Genomic DNA, 25,724 nt, shown 5'->3' with positions numbered 1-25,724 from the left:
ATGTAAAACCTATTTACTGTAGTTAATGTGTTTTGGGGAAACAAAATAATAAAAAGTATATTTAACCAACATAGTGAGAAGGGCAAAAGGGATTCTCAATAAATATCATTTCTCAAAAGAGGCAAAGCTGTGTTTATTCAACATAATCAAATACACTGAGAAGTGTTGTGCCAGAGAAACTGTTTCAAGCTATTTGCTTAAAGTGTGAAAGAGCTTTATTAGAGTGAATATGCTTTGTCTTGGACAATGCCTCTTTTGAATTTCAATAAAAGCTAAACTCTTGTTAAAAAATACTTTCAGTAAATGTACATGTTTATCAAAATGCAGATGATAAAATTGCTGGTAAATATAACTTTGTTTTAGATAAACTAATTACATTTACATGTATGTGCTGAAATGAGGCATTCTTTCCATAAGCAGAGCCTATCTCATCTGATACTTCAGAAAGGTCCCTGGCATGCTTTACAGCTACATGCTGTATTTCTTGACTTCCAGAGTTTGAATTCTATCAGTCTAAAGCCATCGAGTCCAGCATGTTCATAGGAAAGTCACCCAGGGAAAATAAATTTACATAAACAAATTATTCTATCAGCCTCTGCCAACACCTACCTTCCTCAGTCTTATAAATGGTCCACACCTTCAGTTCTGACCTCAGACATTTCCATTTGCTGATTCCGTGAAATGATATCTACTGACAAATCACATGCCAGCCTCTGTCTGTTTAAGTGCTCAAATTATAAATTTTCAAAATGTTAGTTTTGTGGAAACCTGTAGGATCCTTACTGATGAGCTATACCCCGTTGTCCATGGTTATTGCAAGGACAGGTACATATGCTGAAAATAGATGAGGAAAATAAGAAGTCTTTGAGATTCCATCAGCAGAAGAGAGAGCACTGCATTCACAATTATGCTTCAGAATGGGATGTTTCAACATTAAATGCAATGACCCATATACATCTATGTATACATATAAAGAGATTTAAATAAAAATTCATGGGGATATGCTGAATGAAGCAAACATTCCAGTTTTGCCATAATTGTATTATTGTTAAGATTTTAATAGTATAGCAGGACAAATTATTGGCTTGCTAAGGAATTTGAGCAAATAATAGATAAGAATATTATAACTATTATACTGCAAGTCAGCAATATGAAGTATGAAATACACTTTGACATACAACTCAATACCAAATCTGCAAAATATAATTTTATTGGTCTTGCTATCAAAATAAAATAATGCAGGCATATTCCAAAAATCACTAAGTCTGAAACATAACCCATTCTCAAGAAGTTATTTGTTGACTTTATGATTTTACAGGTTTTGATGCACTGTGAAATCTGAGTTCATTACACAGAGGAAGAACTGCCAAATAAACCGAGACAGATTCTGGCAGAACATCTCTTCCTTTATTGTTAGAGGGGGTTGTTTTACAAAATAATAATGCTGGAAAATATTCTAATGTGTGTAAGAAGTTAAATATTTACCCTGTCCTTCATCTGTAAATGAAACAGTTCTGAAGTAGTACAGTGATAATATCTTTGTTGATACCCATTTAATGTGCCATGTATTGGATTAGCTGGATTTAGCATTGATTATCTATCTATCTATCTATCTATCTATCTATCTATCTATCTATCTATCTATTCATCTATCTATCCATCCATCTATCTATCTATCTATATATATATATGGCTGTAATATTATACAATAAAATGTCATCAAAGCATAGTTCTTACTGGGCAGATGTAGTAATGTCACACATATATCTCTCAGCCTTTCACTGTTAGCATCAACTGCAAAAAATGACCTGCAAAATTAATTGGTCTTCAAAGTCTGTATGTAGTCCCATTATTTTGGGCATTCACATAAGAATATGGTTCAGCCTAAGAGCACCTACAGTCAGACCAGAAATTTTAAATTGGGCCCCTTATAAAGAATGAAGTTGAGGGAGTTACATCACCTCATACAACACACTGTATGTTCTGCTGAGGGCTGTCTGCTCCCTGCACCTGGTTCAAGTGTGTAGCTTATCCCCTCCTCAGCAAAAACCAATTCTGAAACATTTGTAATGTGAGACAAATGCAAACACATTGTGCTTCTCCACTCAGCAAAAGGTCTGCTCTAAAAATGCCATGATAGGCTGTTCAGTATTTTCAAGACAGCAGCTGAACACGTACAAATATAGTAAGAAGTGTCTGCTTGGTTTCCAGGATCAGTGGTTTTGGCGAGTCAGGAACAACAGGGTGATGGATGGATACCCCATGCAGATTACCTACTTCTGGAGGGGACTGCCTCCCAGCATTGATGCAGTTTATGAAAACAGCGAGGGGAATTTTGTCTTCTTTAAAGGTAAGAAAGAACAAAAGTAAGATTTTATGTAACACTTTTGAATGTGATGATTTCTTGAAACACATCTTATTTTTACTAATGATTTGTAAATCTTATTGCAAATTGGTAGCTTATGAAGAGTATTTAAGTTAACATTTTCTTGTTTGGCAATTATATTTTTAATTTATTATTACATAATCATAATTACATAATCACATAATTAGCTACATTAATTTATGATATCACAGTTTCAGGTCATTTGCTCTTACATAGTCAATACAAACTTGAAAGTATAAATATAAGAAATAGAAATGAAGTGATCTACTATGAAATAATTTTTTAAAATGTGTTTTAGGAAGACACAATGAACACATTTCCATTAATAATTTCTGTGTAGTTCTCTTTGCTCTTCCTATTTACAAATGAATTTCTTACATATTTAATGGCACCCCTGCTATATATACCTCACTGTACTGCATTATATTTGTTTCATCTAAGACTTTTGATGTTAGGAGTTTCATGTGGGGAAAAATTATCTTTTTCATACATGTGTATTTAGTGTTTTTAAAGGAGCATAAACTCCAGAAAACAGGTGATTTAGATCAAATTGTTGCTAACAATTCTTTTCAAATTTCACTCCAGACATCAGCTGTTCTTCAAAATTAAAGTCCTTGAACATGTACCTTATTTAGATTTAATGATAAAGTTATCTTATATGTTTAACAAATGCATACTTGGTGACAAAATCTTCAAATTATGTAAAATATGTTTTGTAAAGTAATCATTTGAGAGAAGAAGAAACTGAATAGATAAGAAATATGTGAAAAATTATTCAGCTACTTTGTGTTGTGTATGATTAATATTTTTTGACTCATTGCAAAAAAGGTAAATTTTTTTAAAGTTGCTATATTAAAAAAAAAATTATTTTTACAAGTAGAGTCATTAATTGGGAAGTTAGAATATTTCATTCACTACAGAAACAGGATCTTGGGAATGTTAAATGAAAAATATTTCATAACATGCAGAAACACTTCAGAACAGTACAATGAAGTTTATGTTTTGCTAAAAGTCAAATTTTTTGTGTGAATCATAAGGTAAATGATATTAAATGTAGTGCAGTTTCTATTTTGATACAGCAAATGCTTTTACTTCTGTTGCTATAAAATAAACTTCAAGTCATTAACTCTGGAGAGTTTATATGGTAGGGAATCATGATCAAACTATCTCCAAATCTCCACCCCACTGCTTGATTTTTGAGGTCTGTAAGACAAGGAAGGATAAAAAGATTAATCTGTAGCTATTCCTTTGCATCACTTCTACAAAGGGCAAAATAGCTACCCTGGGCATTCCAGACTTCTGCCTTGATAATGCTGGGATCCATTGTCTGAATTCCAGACAGAAATGATCAAGCTTATTGTTATAGCTGCTTCTTTTCCTTCCCAGTGACCTTGAAATATGTCTCATCATTATTTAACTCTTCACCCGTTGCTGACTGGCTCCTGTTAGGTCTAAGAGGAACAGCTTGATTCTCTAGTTTTTGGGTTACAGATAACAAACAGAAGAAGGAGGGAACTTCTCTATTTTTTCTCTGGGAAATTAAATCAAGATTAATTAAAGCAAGCAGGAATAGCAGGACTGTGCTTTTAGAATTCAGAATTGTGTTTTTCTTTCACATCATCCCCACCTTATGCTATCTGATTTCAGACTAGCTAGTTTTGTATCAGCCTTCTAGCTGATATCATCTGATATTTGGATATTCTGCTGTAGGGTTTTTTTTCCATATGACTTATTTTCAAAGCTCCTTCCATTATTTTTCCAGTGACATTTGTATTATCTCCTTATTTGCCAAGGTCAAAAGTCTTTGTATTTCCTTGTGCAATTTAAAAAAATATTTTTGCTTCTCTGCCATGTCTTCATGACTCTTAATATCTAACTGTTGGTGTTTTCTATCAGTGTAATTCATGTTTTTCCACTGCTACAGAATCAAAAATTTCAGCTGTCTTCTGTGTGGGTGTCCTTGAAAATTCCTGTTCCAAGGATCTGAACTGCCTTGTGGAACATGATTACAGAAACCTATATAAATAGACTGTAGGTAAATGATCATTGTCTCATTTCTTCTATTCCATCACAAAATTTCCTGGGAAAAGATTACATGTCTTCCTCCCAAAGGTGCTAGAAATAGACAAGCTGATTTTTGCTGAGATAATGAGCAAGTAGAATGCCCTATCCAGGTAGTGTGCTTTACCAGTCTAAAATTAGTCCAAACAAGTAAGTTCTAGAAGGAACTTTAAATCTGAACTTTAGCACACAGATTTATTTAAAAAGCACATACCTAAGCCAATGTCTACATCTGTTACTCAGAGAATAAAATGGAAAAGATGGTTTAAGTGCCATCAGAAAACCTGTACTGGTTTAATGTCACTATGCATTCCTCTGACCCACACTACAGTGTCACCTGTTCCTGCCCTCTCTTTAGTGCTGACCCATAGTATACTGCAAATATACAGGCTAGACATTAGGGGAAAAAAAAAATGCTCACAGATAGAGTAGATGGGCACTGGAATGGGCTGCCCAAGGAGGTGGTATAGTCACTGTCCCTGGAGGTGTTTAATAAAAGACTGGATGTCCCCATGGTTTAGTTGATAAGGTGGTGTTAGGTCATAGGTTGAACTTGATGATCTCCATTGTCTTTTACAACCTAGCTGATTCTGTGGCAAGTTCCTCATCCATCCCAGCAGAGCTCCATGCATGCCAGCAGGTCATTGACAGAAACAGCAACACCCCCATGTCCTCTTCCCTGCCCATCCTTTGTAAAGAGCCAGTAGCCTTCCATTCCAACATTCCATTCATAGAAGCCGTCCCACCATGTCTCTGTGATGCCAGTAGGATCACAGCCCTGCAGGTGTGCAAAAATTTCCAAGCACGTCCCCAATTCCTGTTGTTATTCTGGATAATATGTACATTTCCATAGAGTCATTTAATTTGGATCCCCCAGTGAAACCAGCTTACTGGCTGGAGTGGCTGGAATTCCTTTGTGCTGTTTCAGGTGCTCTCCTGCTGACCTTTGATCTCTCTGCTGGCACTGGCATCAAACTGGTAGGAGTGGGGTGGATTGAGGTTCTCCCTCCACCAGCAACTTTGGTTAAAATCCCTCTTTACCAGCTTGGCAAGCCTATGAGCAAGATGCTCTTCCTGTTCTCTGCCAGATGGACTCATCAGCCCCCAGTAGACCAGATCATACTCATAAAGTACAGAGCAATCTGGTGGATAGCTGCTTATAAAAAACAGATGTTTGAATTCTTGTTATTATTCATTACCAGTGTCCATGCTGAATGATAATAAGATGGCATCAGAAAGATACCTTTTTTTTTTCTTTTCATGACAAAACATGAATAGTAAAATTCATTCTGTGTACCTTTGGGAATTTATATAGTGCTAAAATGAAATTGTCAAGCCATCTGCGCTGTTGAATATTATGGTAAACCAAATGTAGCAATAGAAAGGCTGCTGTAAAACTCATACTACCAGTGCCTCCATCATAACATTCTACTGCACTTATCCCATGGCCTGACAGTTTTATATTGAAAAATAGATTTACTATAGTGTCAGATCATGGAATGGAGAAATGACAGAAACTTGATGTGGGAAATAGAGAATGGGGAAAAGGGAACCATGAATAGTAATTTTAGGATTCTAGAGAAAGACTAGATACAGGTTTGAAAGACCAAAATTAAGAGGAATGTTGGCTGAAATAAACCAGCATTCAGGATTAGATGTTAATTTTTAAACTGATTTAAATTACATGTCATTGTTTAAAAATTTGGAAATTCATCTCACCACTCTAACACAGTGATTATATGCCACACACTTCTTGCACTGCACATATACCATAATTGCAAATAATATGGACAAAAACCCCAGAAGCAGAATTATTCAGAATTCAGATTCTATGAAGGAAGAACTAGTTGCTAAAAACTGCATATTTGTTGGGAGTAGTCAGTAGGAAGTTAAACAGTCTAAAGAATATCTAGAACATCGTAATTTTACTTGAAGCATAGTAAAACAGATGCCCTTTACTTCCAGCACTCTTTTTAGAATGTCAAAGATGGATTTTGAGAGTCTTCAAATAATTCCTTGGTTCATCCTTCTCAGCTGTTTCCCTACAGTGATGATATTTAACAAAGCATTATTTCAAGAAGTAAGACATTTTAGCTTTTTTTATCACTTGCTTCACTCTCAGCTTCTGACCTTGCCAATCTGCTTCTTATTATATTAGACCTTACATTAGGGAATAAAAGCAGAGAGATTAAACATTCTGAAATTTCAGACTTCATGAAACATGTGGTGCTTTATTCTCTGTGAAAATAACAAACGTACCAATGAGACCTTAAAAAAACAACTTTGCGAAATAAACACAGTGGTGGTTTCTGCTGAGGGCACAGGTTTTGACTCCAAAGAAGCATTAGTTACCTATAAGAAGAATAAAAATATGACTAATTTTGTCATATTTCTTTCCATTATGATCACAATTAAGGAAGTTTTATTGACTGTTAGTGGAAGTGGAATATGAGCTACATGAAAACATACTGACTGTAGCATTAGTTTGTACTACATTTAAAATTTTATAAATATGTTAGAAATAAAATTACCTGATTCTCATCACAGTTGGGCATCTTTTGCAATGATTTTCAGCTTTAACTTCTTCTAACATTGGGTTCTGATAAAATTCTGTGGATCAGATCAATTCTCTGATAAATAGACACCCACTTTCCTCCAGGTGAGAGACAGAAAAAAAAAATCCAAAACAAGACCTCCTAAAACCTCCTAAAAAACTAACCAAACAAAAAACTGAAGTGAAAGCTGTCAGCCAGATGGAACATTTGGATTTCTTATATACAGTACTTCTCATTAACAAGCAACACAGTTATAGCAGACTAAACATGTCTTCTAAAGAAAATGTTAAATAAAATTCCTGCTAGTTAGTGTCAATAGGCTTTGCTTACATATGTTAGAGATATCAATGCTCCCCTGTCTCTGCAGAATACAGATAAATTTACCTTTTCTCTGTTTTCTAAGAAAGAATGTGTTTCTTAGCAAGAAATTATGTGAAGAATTCTGTTTCCTATGCCTGTTCCCACGTCTACACTTTCCTTTTACTTCAGTATCTCTGAATATGCAAAAAATACATGGCTCAGTGATGCTGTCATTTACAATGGCTTGTGCATAAACATTGTTTATTTTGGTATGACCTGATCTTGTTGATAGTTAACTTTGCCTCCTTGGGTATGGCTGATAATGATCTACTCATAACAATTGCTTTGACTTTTATTCCTTGTGAGGCACAGAGAAAAGTATTGGCATTACATACATCACAGCATATGCCTCTCAATGCTGTGCAACAGCTGTCATTTTGAATGATCTTCTGAAACAGAAATGAGCTGGCCCAGGATCATTCACTGGATGCCATCTGTTGTTCACACCATAAGTACCAACTAGTAAGGTCCAAAACACATGACTTCTCTTATCATTGCATTTGAAACTGCCATTAACATCTGAAGCCTTCTGTGTCCAGGCGTATGAATTGGCAAAAAATAAACCACATAGGAGGAGGGACAGAGAGTGATTGAAGATGCTCACCTCTGTCATTATCAAGGCCTATAAGTGAGTTTTTATAAGACATCTCAATAAAGGTAAATCTCAGGTTAGCAATGACCTTAATCCCAGGTCAACAGAGAACTCAGCTTTCCTTTACTGCTCTTCACAGATCTCTGTGTCTCTTTCATTTTCAGTACTTCACATGGCTCTGTACATACTCATTCTTTGAGTTCTTTCTGTCCTCCAACTGGCAGGGGAGAGAAAAATGGATCTGTTGAGCAAACTGTAGTGTCTGTACTTGAAAGTGGGTGACAAGCAGCTGTAGAGAAGCTGTTAAAAAATTAACCCTGGAAACCCGGCATAGGAGGGATGGAAACTATACCCTCTCTCCTAATTAAAACTCTGATAAAATGAAAACATGCTTTAAATCACCACAGTACAAACAGAGGGATCAAAAAAACCTTTCCTTTAAACAAATGTTTAATACCACAGAGGGATAGCTAAAATATAAAACCAACTGCAAAACAGCTTTCTGGATTTTCTCTCTTGATGATTCTGGCATACACATGATCCTAGGTCTTTGGGGTAATATTACATTTCCTTATAAAATATTTATACAGTACAGTACCTTAACCTCCTAAATCTGCATAACAACCTGTCTAGCTTTAAAGGTAAGTACAAAAACTAGTGTGAACATCCATGATTTTATCTCTTACATCCTCTTTCAAAATGTGTTTGAGCATAATTTGTTTTCAAATTTTTCCCCTTATATTTTAAATATCATTGTCACACATAGCAATGGATAGACCGAAGTGAAGAATCCAATAAGCCAATCCAATGTATATGTTCATGAATCTTGTCTAGATTTTTTTGTGATTTAGCTCAAAGTGTCCATGTGATGTCAAAGAATATCTTCTCCTTCAGTGTCATTATTACTAAAACTAGCAAAGCTTTCTGGGAAAAATGATGATGGTAGTGCTTTGAAGAGACAATAAACACATGGTTCCTTCACAATGGAGCCCATAGTCTAGCCTGAGAAGAGAGTCCTTGTGGTCTAGGGGACAGAACACAAAGAGAAGACAGGCATCCACGCAAGCTCATCAGAGAAGTACATGTATGAAAATTATGCTCCCCCTTTCCTATTTATAAGGAGCATATGGGGATTTTTATTCCCTTTTTTAGCCAAAGCTGTGTTTGAAAGAGCAGTCTCTGCTGAAAAGACAGAGGTGAGAAGTCAGTTTTGAAGAAGAATTAGAAAAAAGCAGAGATGTAAAAAGGAGAAGACAGTTGCAAGAATAGGACAGGTGGCACAGTATGTTGAGAAGTCCCTAGGAGGACAACAAAATTATCAAGGAAATATTATTTGGCTCTAAGCTTAATATGAGATGGTGAAGTAGGTGAGATAATCATGGAAGTATTCAGTGAAGAAGAACTTGTCCAGGAAGCTAGAGAAAAGACTCAGACTTGGAAACTGGAGTTGTGGGCTGTTGAGGTAAGCCATCCAGCTGGAAGAGAGACTACAGGAAGCATCCTCTCCCACAAACAGGGGAGCATCTCAACCATAAAACACTGGTGCAGCTGCTGCTTTTGTAGACATGGATCCCTGTGTACACAGAATATTTCTCTAGTAGCTGCAGTTACCCCTCTAGCAGTAGGGTTTCATCCACTCAGCACTGCAGTCCAGGAAGCCCTAGGATGTGATTCATATTTAAGGCAGTGACCTGAGTAACCTGGGTAATCTGAAGTTTGTGCAGACACTATGGTAACATCCACTGGAGTTGTACAACTACCTTGAATTTTCAGCACTTAATAAGTCACCTGGGGGTTTTGAATGATTTGCCACCTAAAGACAAAGCTTAAGTCTTACTGCCACTGGCAACCCAACATTACTTTCAGTAACAAAAGGTTTTCACCTCTGGGATTCAGACTCTCAGTTTGCTGTCTTTAGGCCACCCTAAAAGAAAAGATGTTTAAATATTAAATTTTATGGTTATTTCTGAAATAATCATACATCCTTCATAAGGAATTTAACTTCTTGGGGAGAAATAAAGAGTAATAAAAGTATTTGGTCTCTATGAAAACTGTCATTTCTATTTTTTTTTTGTGTTTCTTACCTTATTTTCTTATAAAATTCTCTCTTTTCTCATGAAACATAAAACTGCTGCATAGTTTTTCTGTAAATGTATTACATTATCAACCACAGAGTCTCTTGAGGTGATTTAATTTTCACTCTACTTTTGATCACTGCATAGTTGGTAATAAAATATTCTGTGGACCTATTTGAAGAAAGGTGCTTTATAAATGCAAGTATCCATAAGGCATATTTAATTTTGCATTGTCTGCAGCAATTGAACATTTTCCATTTCATTGTATTTGGAAGAATCACTACTTTAGACCTTTGGGAGTCTTTCTTATTTCTGAAGGGTGTATTAATATTTCTGCTGACAGTACTGCTGACTAACAAACATATATGTGTGTATGTGTATGCTTTTGTACAGGTAACAAGTTCTGGGTTTTCAAAGACACTACTCTCCAGCCAGGGTATCCTCATGATTTGATAACACTTGGAAGTGGAATTCCTTCCCACGGCATTGATTCCGCAATTTGGTGGGAAGATGTTGGAAAAACCTACTTCTTCAAAGGAGATAGGTTGGTACAGGATTTCTGCAAGGGAACAATTCCGTGGATACCAGCTTAAGATGTTAACCTATTCCTCTATTTCACAAAATAATTGAATTTACTCCTCCTGCATAGATGGCTGTACTATTTTCACATGTCTTATAACCTAAATTATATTTTTGTGAGTATCTTGGAATGGGTATAAGCATATCCAGTAGAAAAGTTATGTTTTAGAAGTCAACAGATGAGTCGCAGTTGTGGCAAATTTAAACTTAGAAGTGATGTGCTTATGTACACTCTTACATCTTTCCTTTTAGCCACATTTCTAAACCCAAGAACTAAAGCAGGCAAAAGCATGATCCAAAACTTTTAAGGTCAGTAAAAATGACTTCTATTATTTGATAATGAGGTAAGAAAGGGAACCAGAGCTAAACCTGGGAGCTAGAGAAGAATTTGAGAATTTTCTTGGAATTAATTCTAAAAAAATCTTATAGGGACACAAACCTATGATTAATAATAATAATAATAATAATAATAATAGTAATAATAATAATAAAAAACACAACTCCCCAACAAAAAGAAAATCACAGAAAACAACCAATAAAATCCAAGGGTTTTTCCTTTCCTGAAATACTTGTAGTAGTCATTTAGTGTCTGTATCTTTATTTACCTGTAAATAAAAAAAAAAAAAAGGAAAGGAATGTTTGTCTCCTTTATAGAGACGTCAGGAGAATTCATTAATTTTTGAAACACTGCAAGTTGTCTGAATGATGGATTTTACAGGATTTCAGTATGGTACTGTGTTTGTTGATTGATGTATTGCTGTGCAAATTTTGTGTGCTCAGAGACAAATTATTCCTTATTAATAACTGTAATATTTCCATTATGACTGCTATGACAGCTATGACTGCTGTTGTTACTGTGTGGTACTTAGTGTTCACAAACACTAATAGTATTCATGGATCACTTAAGAAATCAATTTAATGCACATCATAGAATATTTTTAGGACTGTATAGTTTGTAATTTTTTAGCTGTACTGTAAAAAATTGCACCACAGAATGCTGCAACAAATTGTATGGTTAAAGCTATTTTTATTTTTTAAGAAAATATAACTCTCCATCACTCATGGTGACGGAAGTAGATAACTAAGTCAAATTTTTATAATGTTTTAAAACTAGGTATCATTTCAAGCAATCAATTTTCATAGTGAGAAGAAGGTGCCTAAAAAATTTGCTTCCTATGGTTGGGCAGACTTTTTTAAAAATTCAAATTCTTTTTCAGGTAATAATTTTCCGCCTCCACATACATATTGTAAAAAGATGTACAGTAGGAATCTTTTGTGACGACTTTTACTTCCTTTAGGCTTTATTCAGCAATTTCCACTTATATTACCATGCATTGGCAGTTACTTATATTCAGGACTTTCCTAAAACACAATTTGTAATAATAGAAGACCAAAAGAGCTAGCAGAGAATACAGGTGCTGGCAGAAAAGTTGCTACTTCGAGCTAACAAGCACAATGAAACTCAGCAGGATATAAATGCAATAGAGTATGTTAGAAGATGATTGAATCTCTGTGCCTTGCAGAGATAATTGAGCCATTACAGGATATTGACCATCAGTGGAATAAACCCTTACAACAGTAAGTTTCTCAATGTGCATTGCTTATGACATCACATATTGGCTATAAAAAAAAAATAATCTTAAAAATGACCAAGCAAAAAAATAAACAAACAAGAAAATCCCATTAATAAACCAGTAAGAAGATGTAAATGTTGAACCAGTAAACAGTCATATGTCTCAAGCAGCTCATTTATGGAACATTATTGTTGGAATTTGACATTTTCTATTTCAACACTAATGATAATTCTTCTAAATAATTGTATGAAACACATAAAGGGGAAAAAAATTGACTACTGAAAATATTAGTCCCTCTGTTATTCCTATCCTACCAGAACTGAGTAATTTGGGACTAGAAAATAATAGGTTTGATAAACTTCTTGACACATGTCCTTCTTTATGCGCCTGTCTGGTCCAAATTTTTATGCATTTTAGAGGTTAAATCAATGGTTTTTCTTCATAAAGCTTAATCATTCAATGGCTTGGGATATCATTAAGTAAATAAGCTTAGATATAGACCATAGTTTAGCAAATATTTTCCAAAGTCCCTCTTTCTAAAGCTATGAAGTGGACTTTGATTTTTTTCCTGTCTGTTATTTATCAGTGTCTGAGATACAGCAACAACTTTATATGGGCTGTAGAGCCCAAACCATCATTAGGGAGTTTGCTTGTGAACATTTGGCATGCCAAACAGAATCAAGACTAGGCTTTTCCTTACCCTGTAGACAGGTTCACTATTCTAGCACAGATTGTTGAGGTGGTGTTGTGATCAGTCCTTCCCTAGTAGGGTAGGATCCCTAATCATTCTCACCAATGATGAAAACCCAGAAGTTTTGTGATTTCAGATTGTGTGCTGAGCATTTCCTCAAAGACTTTTAAGGACAAAGTATATCTTTGAAAGTCATTTAGGGCTAGTGAGAAACCAGAGGTTATTAAAAGGAGGAGCTCAAAAAGATTAAAAGATTGGAAGAGAAAAAGGAAAAGGAGAGAAATTATAGAGAATGCAAATAGAGTTCTGGAATAGAGGGAGAGAAAAAGAAAATATATTTCTTTTAAAAAATACAAACTAAAGACCAATAAACTTAGAGTTTAAAGATGAGGAATAACTGGTTTCAACAGTATCAAAGTTAGAGCTTTGTTTACTACTTCAACATGTTGTTTCTGCATGTAAACTTTCAAAGATGTTACGTATCCAAAAAAAGAGCATTGTGTTGGCTGGTAGTTGATGTATATGTGACTAGATTAAGAACTGAGGCTATAAAAATAATTCAAGTATAAGAAAGAAAGAAAGAATAAATACAAATGTCTTTTTAATCTAACTTGCCAACGCTTAACCCACTGGAAATCTGCCATCTTTTAATTTCATTGAAAGTTCAAAGCCAGAGAAATGCCCTACAGGGAGAAATATTGAGGAGTTTAGACCATCACACTTTTCTAAAAAGATTAAAATTTGAATCAATTAGAGTGCCTAAGTACCTTCACAGCGACAAAATATCATCCACATAAGAATTTTTCAATATATGGTGATCATAACAAAGATTTCTAAAAACTGAAGTCAAATGAATTCAAATGAGAAACAGGGTCAAGTTATTAGCAGTTACCAGATTATCAATGATAGTGATAAAACTATGCTCTAAATCAATGGAGTAAATCAAAATATGAAAACACCCACCAAAATATTAGGATACGCAGAAGATTTTAGAGATGCTGCAATTAAGTACATATCATATGATATGCATAGCAATTTGATCAGCAGTAAAAGGAAAAAGAAATTATCAATATCATCTCAAAGTGTAAATAAATCACAAGTGTAAATACTTCTCAGATGTTCAGGATTATTAGAATTGCATGCTGAAGCTTTTTAAGTTTGAGAAAGGCTGGCTGGCAAAAATGCACACAAAGAGATTGAATTTTATAATACAATGCATCTATTTAGTGATAATAAAATAAAATTAAAAGCTACTGTAATGCATACATATGAAGAGTAAAATTAAGATTGCTGGCAGTATTTTAATCTGAATCTAATTTTACTTGCATTATTACAATATTATGAAAAGCATTATTGTACACTGTTTTTTTGCATGTCTTGCATCTCTCTGTGTCACTGTGCAAAAGACCTAGGCATCAGAATTGTGGTGATTATAGTAAGATGCATGCTGGTTTTGTTGTTGAAGTGCAAAAATATTTTATCTTCTATCTATTTACATGAAACAGCAAATAGATTTATTTGTAATGTGTGTTCAAAGAGAAGAAATCCAGTATTCCCACTTAATGAATGTACCAGGTGTTGGAGGGGGAAAATACAAAGTTACTCATCTGTTATCCTTCAGATGTGTTGGTTTTTTTTTCCTTTAAAAAATATTTCAGGTACTGGAGGTACAGTGAAGAAATGAGATCCATGGACCCTGGTTATCCCAAACCAATCACAATTTGGAAAGGTATCCCAGAATCTCCTCAGGGAGCCTTTGTCCACAAAGAAAATGGTATGCAAACATGTTCTTGTTTTAATGATTTGTTTACACCCTTTATGTAAGATAGAACAGTAGAGGGATGATTGACTATTCAGGTTAAGCAGTGAAGGAATTCTTGATATCTGAACAGAGTATTCCCCACTATAGAACTGGCTTTATAGAAAATGCTCTTTGTTTGCATGTACTGTTTAACCTAGAGCTGAAAACACTTTCAAATTTAGTATTATAAACCTCAGTTTCCATTCTTTTTTTCTTCAGTCTTAATTCATTTTGGTTTTGTTCTCTCCTGGATTATGGTACCTCTTAAAACAAGCTTCATAAACACAGTATATCTCTATTGAATTTTCAAGGTGCTGGCTTTTTAAACAGCTTAGAAGGTATTGCTTTCATTCTCAAAAGCTAGCAAAGGGAAGCAAAATCATTATCTAAGCAGAAATATCCCAATGAATTTATGTAAATCAAAGATGTCATAAGTCCACGATGTAGAAAATCAGATAACAGGGATTTTTGTATGATGTATTATTAGCTTTATCAAGATGCATCATCACATACCTAGAGTCTGGAATCTCAGCTGGACACACCAGAAAACAAATGAGAGCAGTCAAAATCTCCTCCATCTTATGAGAATTCAGTGCTACCCAGGGGATGGTGGCTGGCTGCCAACAGAGCCCTCAGTTGCACCGAGTTTTTAGATCCTTTTGATAGGAATAAAAATATGCATTTGTTGTATCCTATCATTGTTGGACAACTTTTATATGGCATATATGATTTATTTATTAGTAGGTTCTGAATTAATTCTGTTTGCCTCATAAAACAGGACACATATCTATTGCCATAATATTTTAATTTACTTTTAATAAGAAAATAAAAAGATTTCTTTCCTTTTATAAAACATTTTAGTCTCCTATTTCAACCTTTAACTTGATTAATGAATTCACCATGGAAATGTTTGGGGTTTTTTTTTCAAAAATATATTTAATTGCTTCCTTACTTTGTGTCTGTGGTACCCAGAAGAAAAAACCCTGTCTGTAATTTGGCCATTTTGCTAGATTGGATTTTTTGCCTTGCTTTTAACTGGAAAGGAGGTCATTCAAGATTATATTCTGCATACATCACACTCAATAATTAACTGCTTTTAAATAGGCATATATGTGGAAATTGTCACAAATATTCTAGAAATATATATACATGTACATACATCTATATCGGTGTGTGTATCTATCATCTCTCTATATCTGTGCATAAAAATACATATACACACATATCTGTGAATATAAATATATTTTTATATATATAAATATATATATTCTGTACTGAGCTCAGGTACATGTGCCTCCCATTAAAAAAAAAATTATCTTACTGTAACACCCAGACCAGTGAGTTTGAAAGCACTGCAGAGGCAGAGCACCCATTCCTAAGACATGAAAGACTTTTGATTACATAAAAGGCTCTTCTCTTTCTAACCCCAGTGGTTTTGATAGTCTGCTGGACTCTTTGGATGAGAAGGTTAGTAAAACATGACATGAGATTGTGGAGGAGGTGAAAGAAAAGAGGGAATTCTTGAGCATCTCAGAAATCCTATAAGGGCCCCAAGGAACAAAAGGGGGCTGAAAATGACATCATAAATTTTCCAAGAAGACCACTAAGACATTTTCCCTGAAATGAAGAAAATAAAATCTTAAGAAACGGTTCAAAACTTTGCTGTTGTTTGTATGAGCAGAGAAAGAAACAAAAGCAGATGCAAATAAGAAATACCACAGCTCAGTTGGAAAGTAGTTGATTCCATTTTGCCTGAAACTGCTTTTATTTCTCTGGACAGAAGCAGAGTTGATAAAGAATTTTTACTATAAACTTTCACAAGGAAACATCTGAAAGTATGTCTTTCAGGGAATTAATTTCATTTTAAAGTAAATTTTTTTCTTCTTTTACATTTTTGTTGTGCAAACTATGCAAATGAACACCTACAATAACTCTGATCATGCAGGGGTTTCTTTAAGTGATGGAAAAAATTTTTGGTAATCTTGCATTAAGAGTTTTGGAAAGGATAAGAAAAAGCAATTACCTACTCTAGTCAGTGTCCTGACTCAGTATCCTAAAAGTATGTTAGGGTACAGGTAACAGGTAACATCTTTGAAACTTGCCCTGCATTTTGTGATTTTTCTAACACTGTGGTAGAAACTCTTAGGAGTGGGTGGAAAAGAAATTTCCTTTCTTTCACTACACAGAATCTGAGATCGCACAAAGTTCTCCAAATTGGACAAACCTTTCCTTCTACCTTGAGAGCAGCACAGAAAATTTAACTTTCCAACTAGAAATTCTGCTGAAGTAGGTGATGGGGCAATTTTTAGATAGAAGAGAGAGAAAAGATAGTCTGCTTTATTAGTCCACTGGCCTTTTTTGCTTTATACTTACTACAGAAGTACATTTGAGGTAGCAGTGACTGGTAAGCCCTTCAGTGCTGTTTGTGTCAGGTATTGCACTCACTACTCAGTGACTAGAAAATTGTAAGGAACAACTCTCAAAGCAGGTTTAGCACATCTAGCAGATTAGATGAAATCACTTTCAACAGTTGTGTGAAGTCATTTGCTCTGTCAGGAGAAGCAATAAAACTACTCACTCTCTTAGAATAGTCTTTCTCTGCTGGTAGCTTCCACCTTTCAGCTGTAACTGACTATTATCCTAGTTCCTATCTCAGCAAAAACGGCAGAAAATTTTAAACTTTTAAAAAGTTTAAACAGAATTTTTATGTGAAAAATGTGCTCTATTTGAAAATAATTGTATTGGATTTCTAGCAGCTGGCAATTCCTTTGCTGCTTTAAGAATTTTAATTTAACTTTTTGCTGCATAATATCAATTACTGCTAACTAAAGTTTATATTTTGACTTCTACCCCTGAGTATACATGAATGTATTCTGCACGTATGTACGAATATAAATTTAGAGGTGTCACATCCGTATATGGTCTCTATATATATGTTAGAGTATTGATGGAGATAATACATCAAATGTCCATACTTGAAATATTTATCCATGGCCAGGATGTGCAGTACTTTGTGAAAGGCATATTGTTATATGGAATCCAAAGATAGGGCAACTGTGGTTCAAAATACTGAAATTTTCCATTTGATAATGCTTTTAATTTAAACTCCAGATTACTTTCAGGAATTTTATATATGCTATAATTTTAAAACACCATTATATTTAAAGAATTACAGTAATTTTTTAGGTTTTATTCCAACCAGAATAGAAGGCATTTTCTGAAAAAGTCTAGCTACTCTTTTTGATACAGATCAGTACTTTCTGTATTTTTTTTCAAATTGTATTAGGTCTTTCTATAAATCTATTAGCATACTTTCAGGTAATAATAATGCAAGGGATTAAAGAAAGGAAAGTACTTTTTCATTGTCTAGGAAGGCTATTAAAATTACAAAAATACCTAATGGAGAAGAATGATGAAATACATTTTTCTGAAAAGTGGAAGTAGGTGATTAAGACTTCCTACAGTTTCTGCTGCAAAATAGACTATATCTTTTTTTTTTTTTTTAATTTTAGAATTGAAAGAAAATAACTGTTGATTTAATAGGTCGCTTATAATGTTATCTCCAGACAGGCAGTTACCAGCCTTTTCAGGAAGCATTGTTAACTACAAATAGTGCCCAATCTGTCTTAGTAGCCTAGAATACTGCAGGAAATATATGAGATGTATAAAGTGAAGATAAGAAAAAATCCAGCTGTTTCCATTCAGTTCATAAACACTAGGAGAAGGTTCACCCATCCTGAAGGTTTGTGTCTTGCCAGATCAATGCCATTTTTCAGCTGGGATAATAAAGTAATATAGATTTTTAAATACAGTCAAGCTTTTTCTTCATTTAAGCAGGTTTAATAACAACATTGGATTGTGCCTGAATGAACAAATATCAGGTCTTTACAGAAAACTTAAATCTGGCTACACCTTTTATCTCATGTGAAAGATGCTGTTATTTCATCCAGTCTCCTGAAGTACAGCAATAGGCTATGTGAGATTGAAGAGGGTCAGTTCTCATTTCTGCATAGCAGAGCATTGCAATTTGTTTCGGGAGACTTCCCATCTTGAAGAGGTTGTGATGCTTTAGAGTCCTGTCCCTGAGGATTCCAACTCTAGTTGGTTTTCCAGTAAAGCAACAAACTGGACAAACCTTGGCTTTCCACAGACCATATTCTCTGGAATTATTTGATTATCTTTGTAGTAATGAAAGAAAATAAAATCCCAATTTACTGAATGAAAGAACAACGAAAGAACAAACAAACAATAAAAACAAAACAAAATCCTCAAACTCAACATTAGATTTCTAGAGACAGTAAAGAAATATTTTTTAAAAAAAAAAAATTTGAAAGACTTCTAACTGAAGTCTAGTCCTTATATCTTTTATTTTTTTTTTAATTACAAAAAAATGGATAATTTCCATAATGGTGTATTGATGACATGATTTCATAGGACCATGAATAATTGCTACTTTCTTCCTCAGGCTTCACATATTTCTACAAAGGAAAAGAGTACTGGAAATTCAATAACCAGATGCTCAGGGTGGAACCTGGCTATCCCAGATCCATCCTCAAGGATTTTATGGGTTGTGATGGACCAACAGACCGAGATAAAGACCGACACAGCCCTCAAGATGATGTTGACATTGTCATCAAACTGGACAACACAGCCAGCACTGTGAAAGCCATAGCCATCGTCATTCCCTGCATCCTGGCCTTGTGCCTCCTTGTCTTGGTTTACACTGTGTTCCAGTTCAAAAGGAAAGGAACACCCCGCCACATACTGTACTGCAAACGCTCTATGCAAGAGTGGGTGTGATGTAGGGTTTTGGTTTTTTCTCTTTCCCTCCCAGGAGTTTGTGGTAACTTGAGATTCAACACAAGAGCTGTTATGCGGTTTCCTAGCTAGGAGCGGGCATCTGTCAGTCTGAAGCAAAGCTGATCTTTAAAACCCAGGGGGTTGCCTGTCCCGCGCATGAGTGGCGATTCGCTCAGCTGGGAAGCTTCCATGATACACAGTATCTGCTGTTTCTTCAGTCCTTTGTCTTTCTTTGTCATTCAATTCTAGGCCTTCCCTCTGCACGCTCAATGCCCTATAAACTATCAGGATTAACTAACAAAGAGGAATAAAAATATCTCCAATGTTTCTACATTTTTCCCTTAAGGCCTGTTCCCCTTCGAAGAATTTTTTGCTGAAAGTAAATTTTTTTAGAGAAACACAACAACCAACAATGGAACTTTCAGGAAAGTGAGAAGACCCAAAACAGCTTTGTCTCCAAAGAGGATTGCTTTCTGTCTGCTACGGATAAAGTCCTAAACTCCTACTTCCAGTTTTGTCAGGTGGGAGGCTTGGATGACACGCAGGACTTCAGACTGTTCGGACAGCCATTTTCCAACAAACAAGGGGCCAAAATATCTGCAATATAGTAACAGCCTTAATACATTCATTTTGTGTTTTTTACAGCTGCTCTGGGCTATGTCCTTAATGTTTTAAACTCATATTCAATACTATATTCAAGCAGAACCTTTTTATTGCTTGGTTTGATTTCTGGTTGGTTTTCCTACATTATCTTTCCCAGGCTGTACCAAGCCAACTACCCCAGGCCTTTTCTAGGTCTGTCAGGAGCACTCATTCCAAAGAATGGTAAAAAAACAGTGTCTCTGAAGTGGATTTCAATGAACTAAAACAACAGACTATTGAGAGACTTGACACTGGTATTATATTGGTGGTGTAACCCTTTGAGAACTATTGCATCCAGTTTTCAAAGTCTGTTGGATGTTAACCTTGGTCATCATTAAATTACAGAATTGTGGTTGGGTAATACAGGTTTCAAAAGAAAATCAGTTTTTTGAAACAGATTTCTTGCGACTGCATTTTTAATTACTTGCATTATTGATAGAAAAGCATTTGTAACATGAATACAAAACAAAATATATTTACCAGCTACTTTCTTGTTAAAGGAACCAAAAGTATTTTAATAATTTCTATCGCTTACCAAGAATTTTTCTGATCTGTCAACAATTTTATAGCTTAACCTCTTATCTTAAGTATCTTGGATTTCTCTCTTGAGACTGTGTTGCATGACAATTCGATTTGCCTCTGCAGAGGTAGAGTTACAGTTTCAAAAGAAGGCTAAGAAGATGACTCTGATAGTGCATGAGTATCCTCTGGTGTGTTACCCCTTTGCATGTTCATCATAGTTCTCAAAGGGTTAAAATTTCTGGCCTTCAGTCAAAAATGGTATCAACTGACAGAGCCAAGGGACCACCAAAAGATTTTGTCATTCTGTGTAATTTGTGCTAACAGCAGTATTGTCATTTTCATGTGACCTGCAGAGCAGGTTTGTATCAATAATTTTTTCCTAGAGAAAAGTCAGCAACTGACAGACCTCTTTATTGATTTTAGGAGCTGCTTCTTGCAGTGATAGGCTTTACAGTCACTGGGCTGTGAACTTATTAAAGATGGTCAGAATGATGCACCCCAAAAGTCAGACACCTGGTTTTTTATGAAAGCCAGGTTTTGAGGGGAGTAGCTTTTGCAACAATGAACAGCTTGCCTTGAACTTGATTATTGACCTGTTGACTGTCATTACCAAGTAAAACATTGTCTTCTGTGAACAGCTTCACTGTCTGAATTTCCTTAAAGTGTACTGTCCTATGTCTTTGACCTTTAACTTGCAAACTGGCACAAACTGAAGGGAATCTGGTGTTGCAAATGAACTTAGATGAGTTTTATTTCTTGAAAGGCCTGATAGACATGATCCAAAATTTGAGAAAAAACATCGAAGTGTTTTAGTAGGAGAGAAATGACATAAACTAAAATATTTATGATAGGTCTGTAGAAAGGTATTTTGCTATGTATACATGCACACTCTAAAAATGAATTACGGCAGAAGTTAATTTTTATTTAACTTGAATACAATTTTCAGTATAAAATTATTATTTCTACAAATACCTAGTTATTAATGAAAAGGTTATAGGAAAGTATTAAAATACTTGAAATGGCCAGTATGGGCTTTTACATAAAATGAGACTTTTATACTACGTTCAACCAATTTCTTACTGGTTTCTTAATCCTCATAACTGGATCACTTTTTAGAGAGTGTAGGTATATATGCATATATATTATGATTATTATTGTTTTGGTAATGGATAGCTTGACTGCCTTGAATTTATATTTATATTGAGCATAGCATGAAAATAGTATGCCTTTTTTTCAATTACATGATTTTATATTGATTTGAGGACTTATGAACATATGTGGCATGCTATAAAGCATTGCAAACTTATTTCTTAGAGCATAAACAGATACACATATGTATGGTTAACAAAAATGAAGATTAGAAAAAGATATAGTTTTACAACAAATATGCAATGCAGATGGCATTCTGGAGATGTTTTGTAGAAGTATTGCATTCTGTAGTTTAGAAGTGCACCAGTATCAGCCCATAGCATTATTCAGCAAATCCAAGTCAGTTGTTGCTGAAAATATAGATTTATTGACAATTTTATTGCACAGGATTTTTGCTGCAGATCAGCTCATTTGGTGAATTTGAAATTCTATGCTGTTTGTCATATGTATTAAGATGTGTGTTTGTATACTTATAAAAGTACACAAACACACACAAACATAGACATGCACATTTTAATCCATTGAGAATTTTTTTTGTCAACAAACTACTATAACTTATGTTCTGCCATAGACAGAACAAAATTATTGATGTCGCTGTTCCAATTTTTTTTTCCCTTGGATAGTTGGAGGAAAATAATAAAAGACTTACTTATTCTGTATTTGCTTTTCCTCTACTGTAGGAGAATTTTTTTTTTTTTTTTAATCAGAACAGCATCTCATCAATTTTTTTATTCACTTGAACATTTCATTTCAGTTTTGAAGTATCTTTCATGGCAGCTTTAACTTTTTCTGCAGCCGTTTCCCTGACAGTAATGAAGTGCTGAGCATGTTGACTGTTGTTCTTTGATAAGGTAACAAAAATATTTGTGTTTGGAGAATTTAACTGTAATTATGCAGGAAGGTAAGTGTGATAATTCTAGTGCTTGGTATATTGTACATGGTAGTTACATGAATACATAATAAGTTGATCATTGAATCTATTTTCTTTTACTTAAAAGTGCATATATGCTATATACAGAGAGAGGGATAAAAAAAATTATATTGGCATGTTTATGTCATGCAAAGCAAGATTGTGTCAATATTTCTGTCACATACTCATGTTTTCAGTAGGTTGCAACGCAGTCATAAAGGTTTGCTTTAAGTAAAAGATGTAGGAGTATTTGTGTTCACTGTAATTTCCAAATACATATTGGCTAGTTTCAAATCATAGAATTTCAGAGTAAATTACTGATGTTGCCTGATCTAATTTTGAATTCAAATTAGTAAAGGTTCTAAGACAATTTTTTTTTTTTTTGAATAGTTGTTTCTCTACAAGGGCCTATAACTATTAGAATTAAGAAAAAGCAAATTGAAAATATTTTCAGGTCTGCAATCTGGGTTCCTTCTCATGTGCCGTGACTTTTTTAATAAACATTTCCATATTGCTATTGTCATGATCTGTATTTTGGAACAATACAAAACGGAATAGTCCTGTGTTAATCAGCTACAGACTATCAAGCTGACTACACAAGGTTGTGTATCTTCAGAGTACTATGGTCTGTATGATGCAGAAGGCCAGAGTAGATTATGGTAGTGTTTCCTTTGGCCTTTCAATATCTAACCTATGGAAAGGTTATTGACTGTAGAAAAAATAATTTTTATCAAAAAAAAATTAAAAATATGTAACTGTATATTTACTGGATAGGCTGGGATGGAGAGACTCAAATGGCTCCAAAGGAGCCCTTTCAAGTCTCCTGAATAAATGTAATACATATTTTATATATTCCTATGAACTTTTGTTCTTTTTCTTCTTTCAAAGTGGGAAAAGGGAAGGGATAATTAAAGAAAAAGATTTTTTAAGGCTAATTTTGTGAATTAAAATACATAAGCTAATAGATCCAAACATAAGGGGCAGACTTACACTTTTTCTTAGAAGCATACTTCACATCCCCAGTTGCTTGATCAAGACTCCCTTGCCATTAGCACTGTGGGTTAAGAACGGAGTGTAAGGCTTAATTTTTGAATTTTCAACTTTTTTCGGGGGGGTCTTACTTTACAATCTAAATGTCAGTTAAATGTAGCTTTTGGTACCAAATTATATAGAATCTAATTCTAGCTTGTTGGTTAGAAAACAGTGCATAGTCTAGGAAATTGGTCTGCCTACTAGCAATGGAAGTACTACATTCCTTTTTTTTTTTTTTTTTTTTTTTTTTTTTTTTTTTTTTTTTTGTGTTTGTACCATTGTTAGGACAAATCTTTAAACATTCGCATAGTAAACTGAACAGTGAATGTTCCAGGCACTGGATTTTTAAGGAAGCAGAAATGCAAGCTACCATGCCATTAGCAGCCTACTTTGGAAAGAACATGAGATGACTGTGTGGAGGAGCAAGGATATGACTGCAGGGGCTTGCTCTGTCCTGGCTCCCATATCTCCTTACAACATGGCCTAAGTTTCACCCCCTATTGCAGAGGTGAAGGAAGCCATGCACCATGGCAGTGGGAGATGTGAAGCAGCCATAAAAGAACAGTTTGCCTTCTGTTGTTGTCAAGACTGTCTCTGGACACCTCTGTTTCCAGAAGTATAAATAGATGACTGCAGGTCTATGAGTTATAAGGGAAATCATTACTTTCAGCTGAGGAAACAAATGTCACTGGCCACTTAGGTGTCCAGCTATGCTGTAAATCAAATTATATTTTCTGGAAGCTGAGGAGAAGATAACCTGTTATTCAATACAATGGTATACTTGTGATACTCCAGCACTGTAATGTTAGGCATGCTTCCTTAGCTCCCACTACACAGACTGCAGAAAAACAGAGTGGCTCTCATGAGATAAGACCATTTAAACATATGTCAGTTACAAAATTGGGTGTAAATTAACCATGTGCTCATAAAATTAATCTCTGATATATGCATGTAATTAAATGAATTGTCTGCCACTAGTCTCATGAAAAATATGTAATGTGTGAGTCAAATCTGTCTAACCCATTCTTGTGGCTTGCCATCTGAGATGTCAGAGGCTGATGGAGGAAGACATTGTCATCAGTGCCATCAATGCCAAAAATATCTGGTAAACATCAAAAGCATACCATCACTTGTTGCAAACTGGCTCCATTTGAGGCATGATCTAAGGTAGCCTCTAATGTTAGGCAGCATAGATTTTCTTAAGATAGGGAATTATTTTATACATGTATGTATGTAAGTAGGAATGCCTAATAATAATCAGAAGATCATATTTTGAAGGACCATCAGTGTGTGAGCACAGCAAGCATCTGTTCCTAAAATCTAAATGTATTTCAAGGAAGGATGTAGACAGCATTAAAGACATGCATTATAGACAGGTCTTCTTTCCCACTGTACATAAGTTTTAGCATATAATCTAAAAATTATGGACAGTTAATTAACATTTGGAATTGCAGCTGCCCTTTTTGTCTTTAAAAGAGGACATTCTGTGAGTGGTGTCCATAAAGTATGTTGGCTTTGTGGAGATGGCCTTAAATATTATTCTGGTCTACCAACAGTATAGATGAAATAAATTTTGATGCAGAGAAGATGTAAATGAATAAAGGCTGATGTAAACTAACATGCTAAAGACAGTTTTCTGTACTTGGATGTGTATGCAGCACAGTGCTACTTGCTGTCCCAGTAATACTTCTTAAACAATAATCATTACACATCCAGCTACTTACGATGCCATGAAGCTTTCCAGTCACACAGTTTAATTTCTTCTGCTTCTGTACAGTACCATTGTCCACAGATTATTATTACTATACCTACTACATAAAACAAGGTTTTCTGTTTAGTTAATAGTAATTTTTACCATATGAAATTGAATCATGTCTTTTCATAACTACAACCTTAATCTTCTTGGAGTGGCATATCTTAATTCATAGCCTTTCATGACTTTTTTTTTTTCCCTTTCATTCTTGCAGTAAAATATGTACTGAATATTGTCTCCAT

General features: G+C 34.6%; 1 protein-coding gene across 1 annotated transcript in view; it reads left to right on the top strand.

The window, feature by feature from the left end:
- The window catches only part of MMP16 (matrix metallopeptidase 16), a 166,037-nt gene extending 142,817 nt beyond the window's left edge, over positions 1-23,220 (top strand). The window contains exons 7-10 of the mRNA XM_059863264.1: positions 2,212-2,350; positions 10,423-10,573; positions 14,532-14,647; positions 19,140-23,220. Coding sequence (XP_059719247.1) covers positions 2,212-2,350; positions 10,423-10,573; positions 14,532-14,647; positions 19,140-19,474 — 741 coding nt within the window. The 3' untranslated portion in view covers positions 19,475-23,220. The remainder of the gene's footprint in view (positions 1-2,211; positions 2,351-10,422; positions 10,574-14,531; positions 14,648-19,139) is intronic.
- Positions 23,221-25,724: the final 2,504 nt, after the last annotated feature.

Source organism: Haemorhous mexicanus, chromosome 1 (genome assembly GCF_027477595.1).
Source record: "Haemorhous mexicanus isolate bHaeMex1 chromosome 1, bHaeMex1.pri, whole genome shotgun sequence".
NCBI lineage: Eukaryota > Metazoa > Chordata > Aves > Passeriformes > Fringillidae > Haemorhous > Haemorhous mexicanus.
Note: the sequence above shows the minus strand (reverse complement) of the source record. Positions and strands in the feature narration are given on the sequence as shown.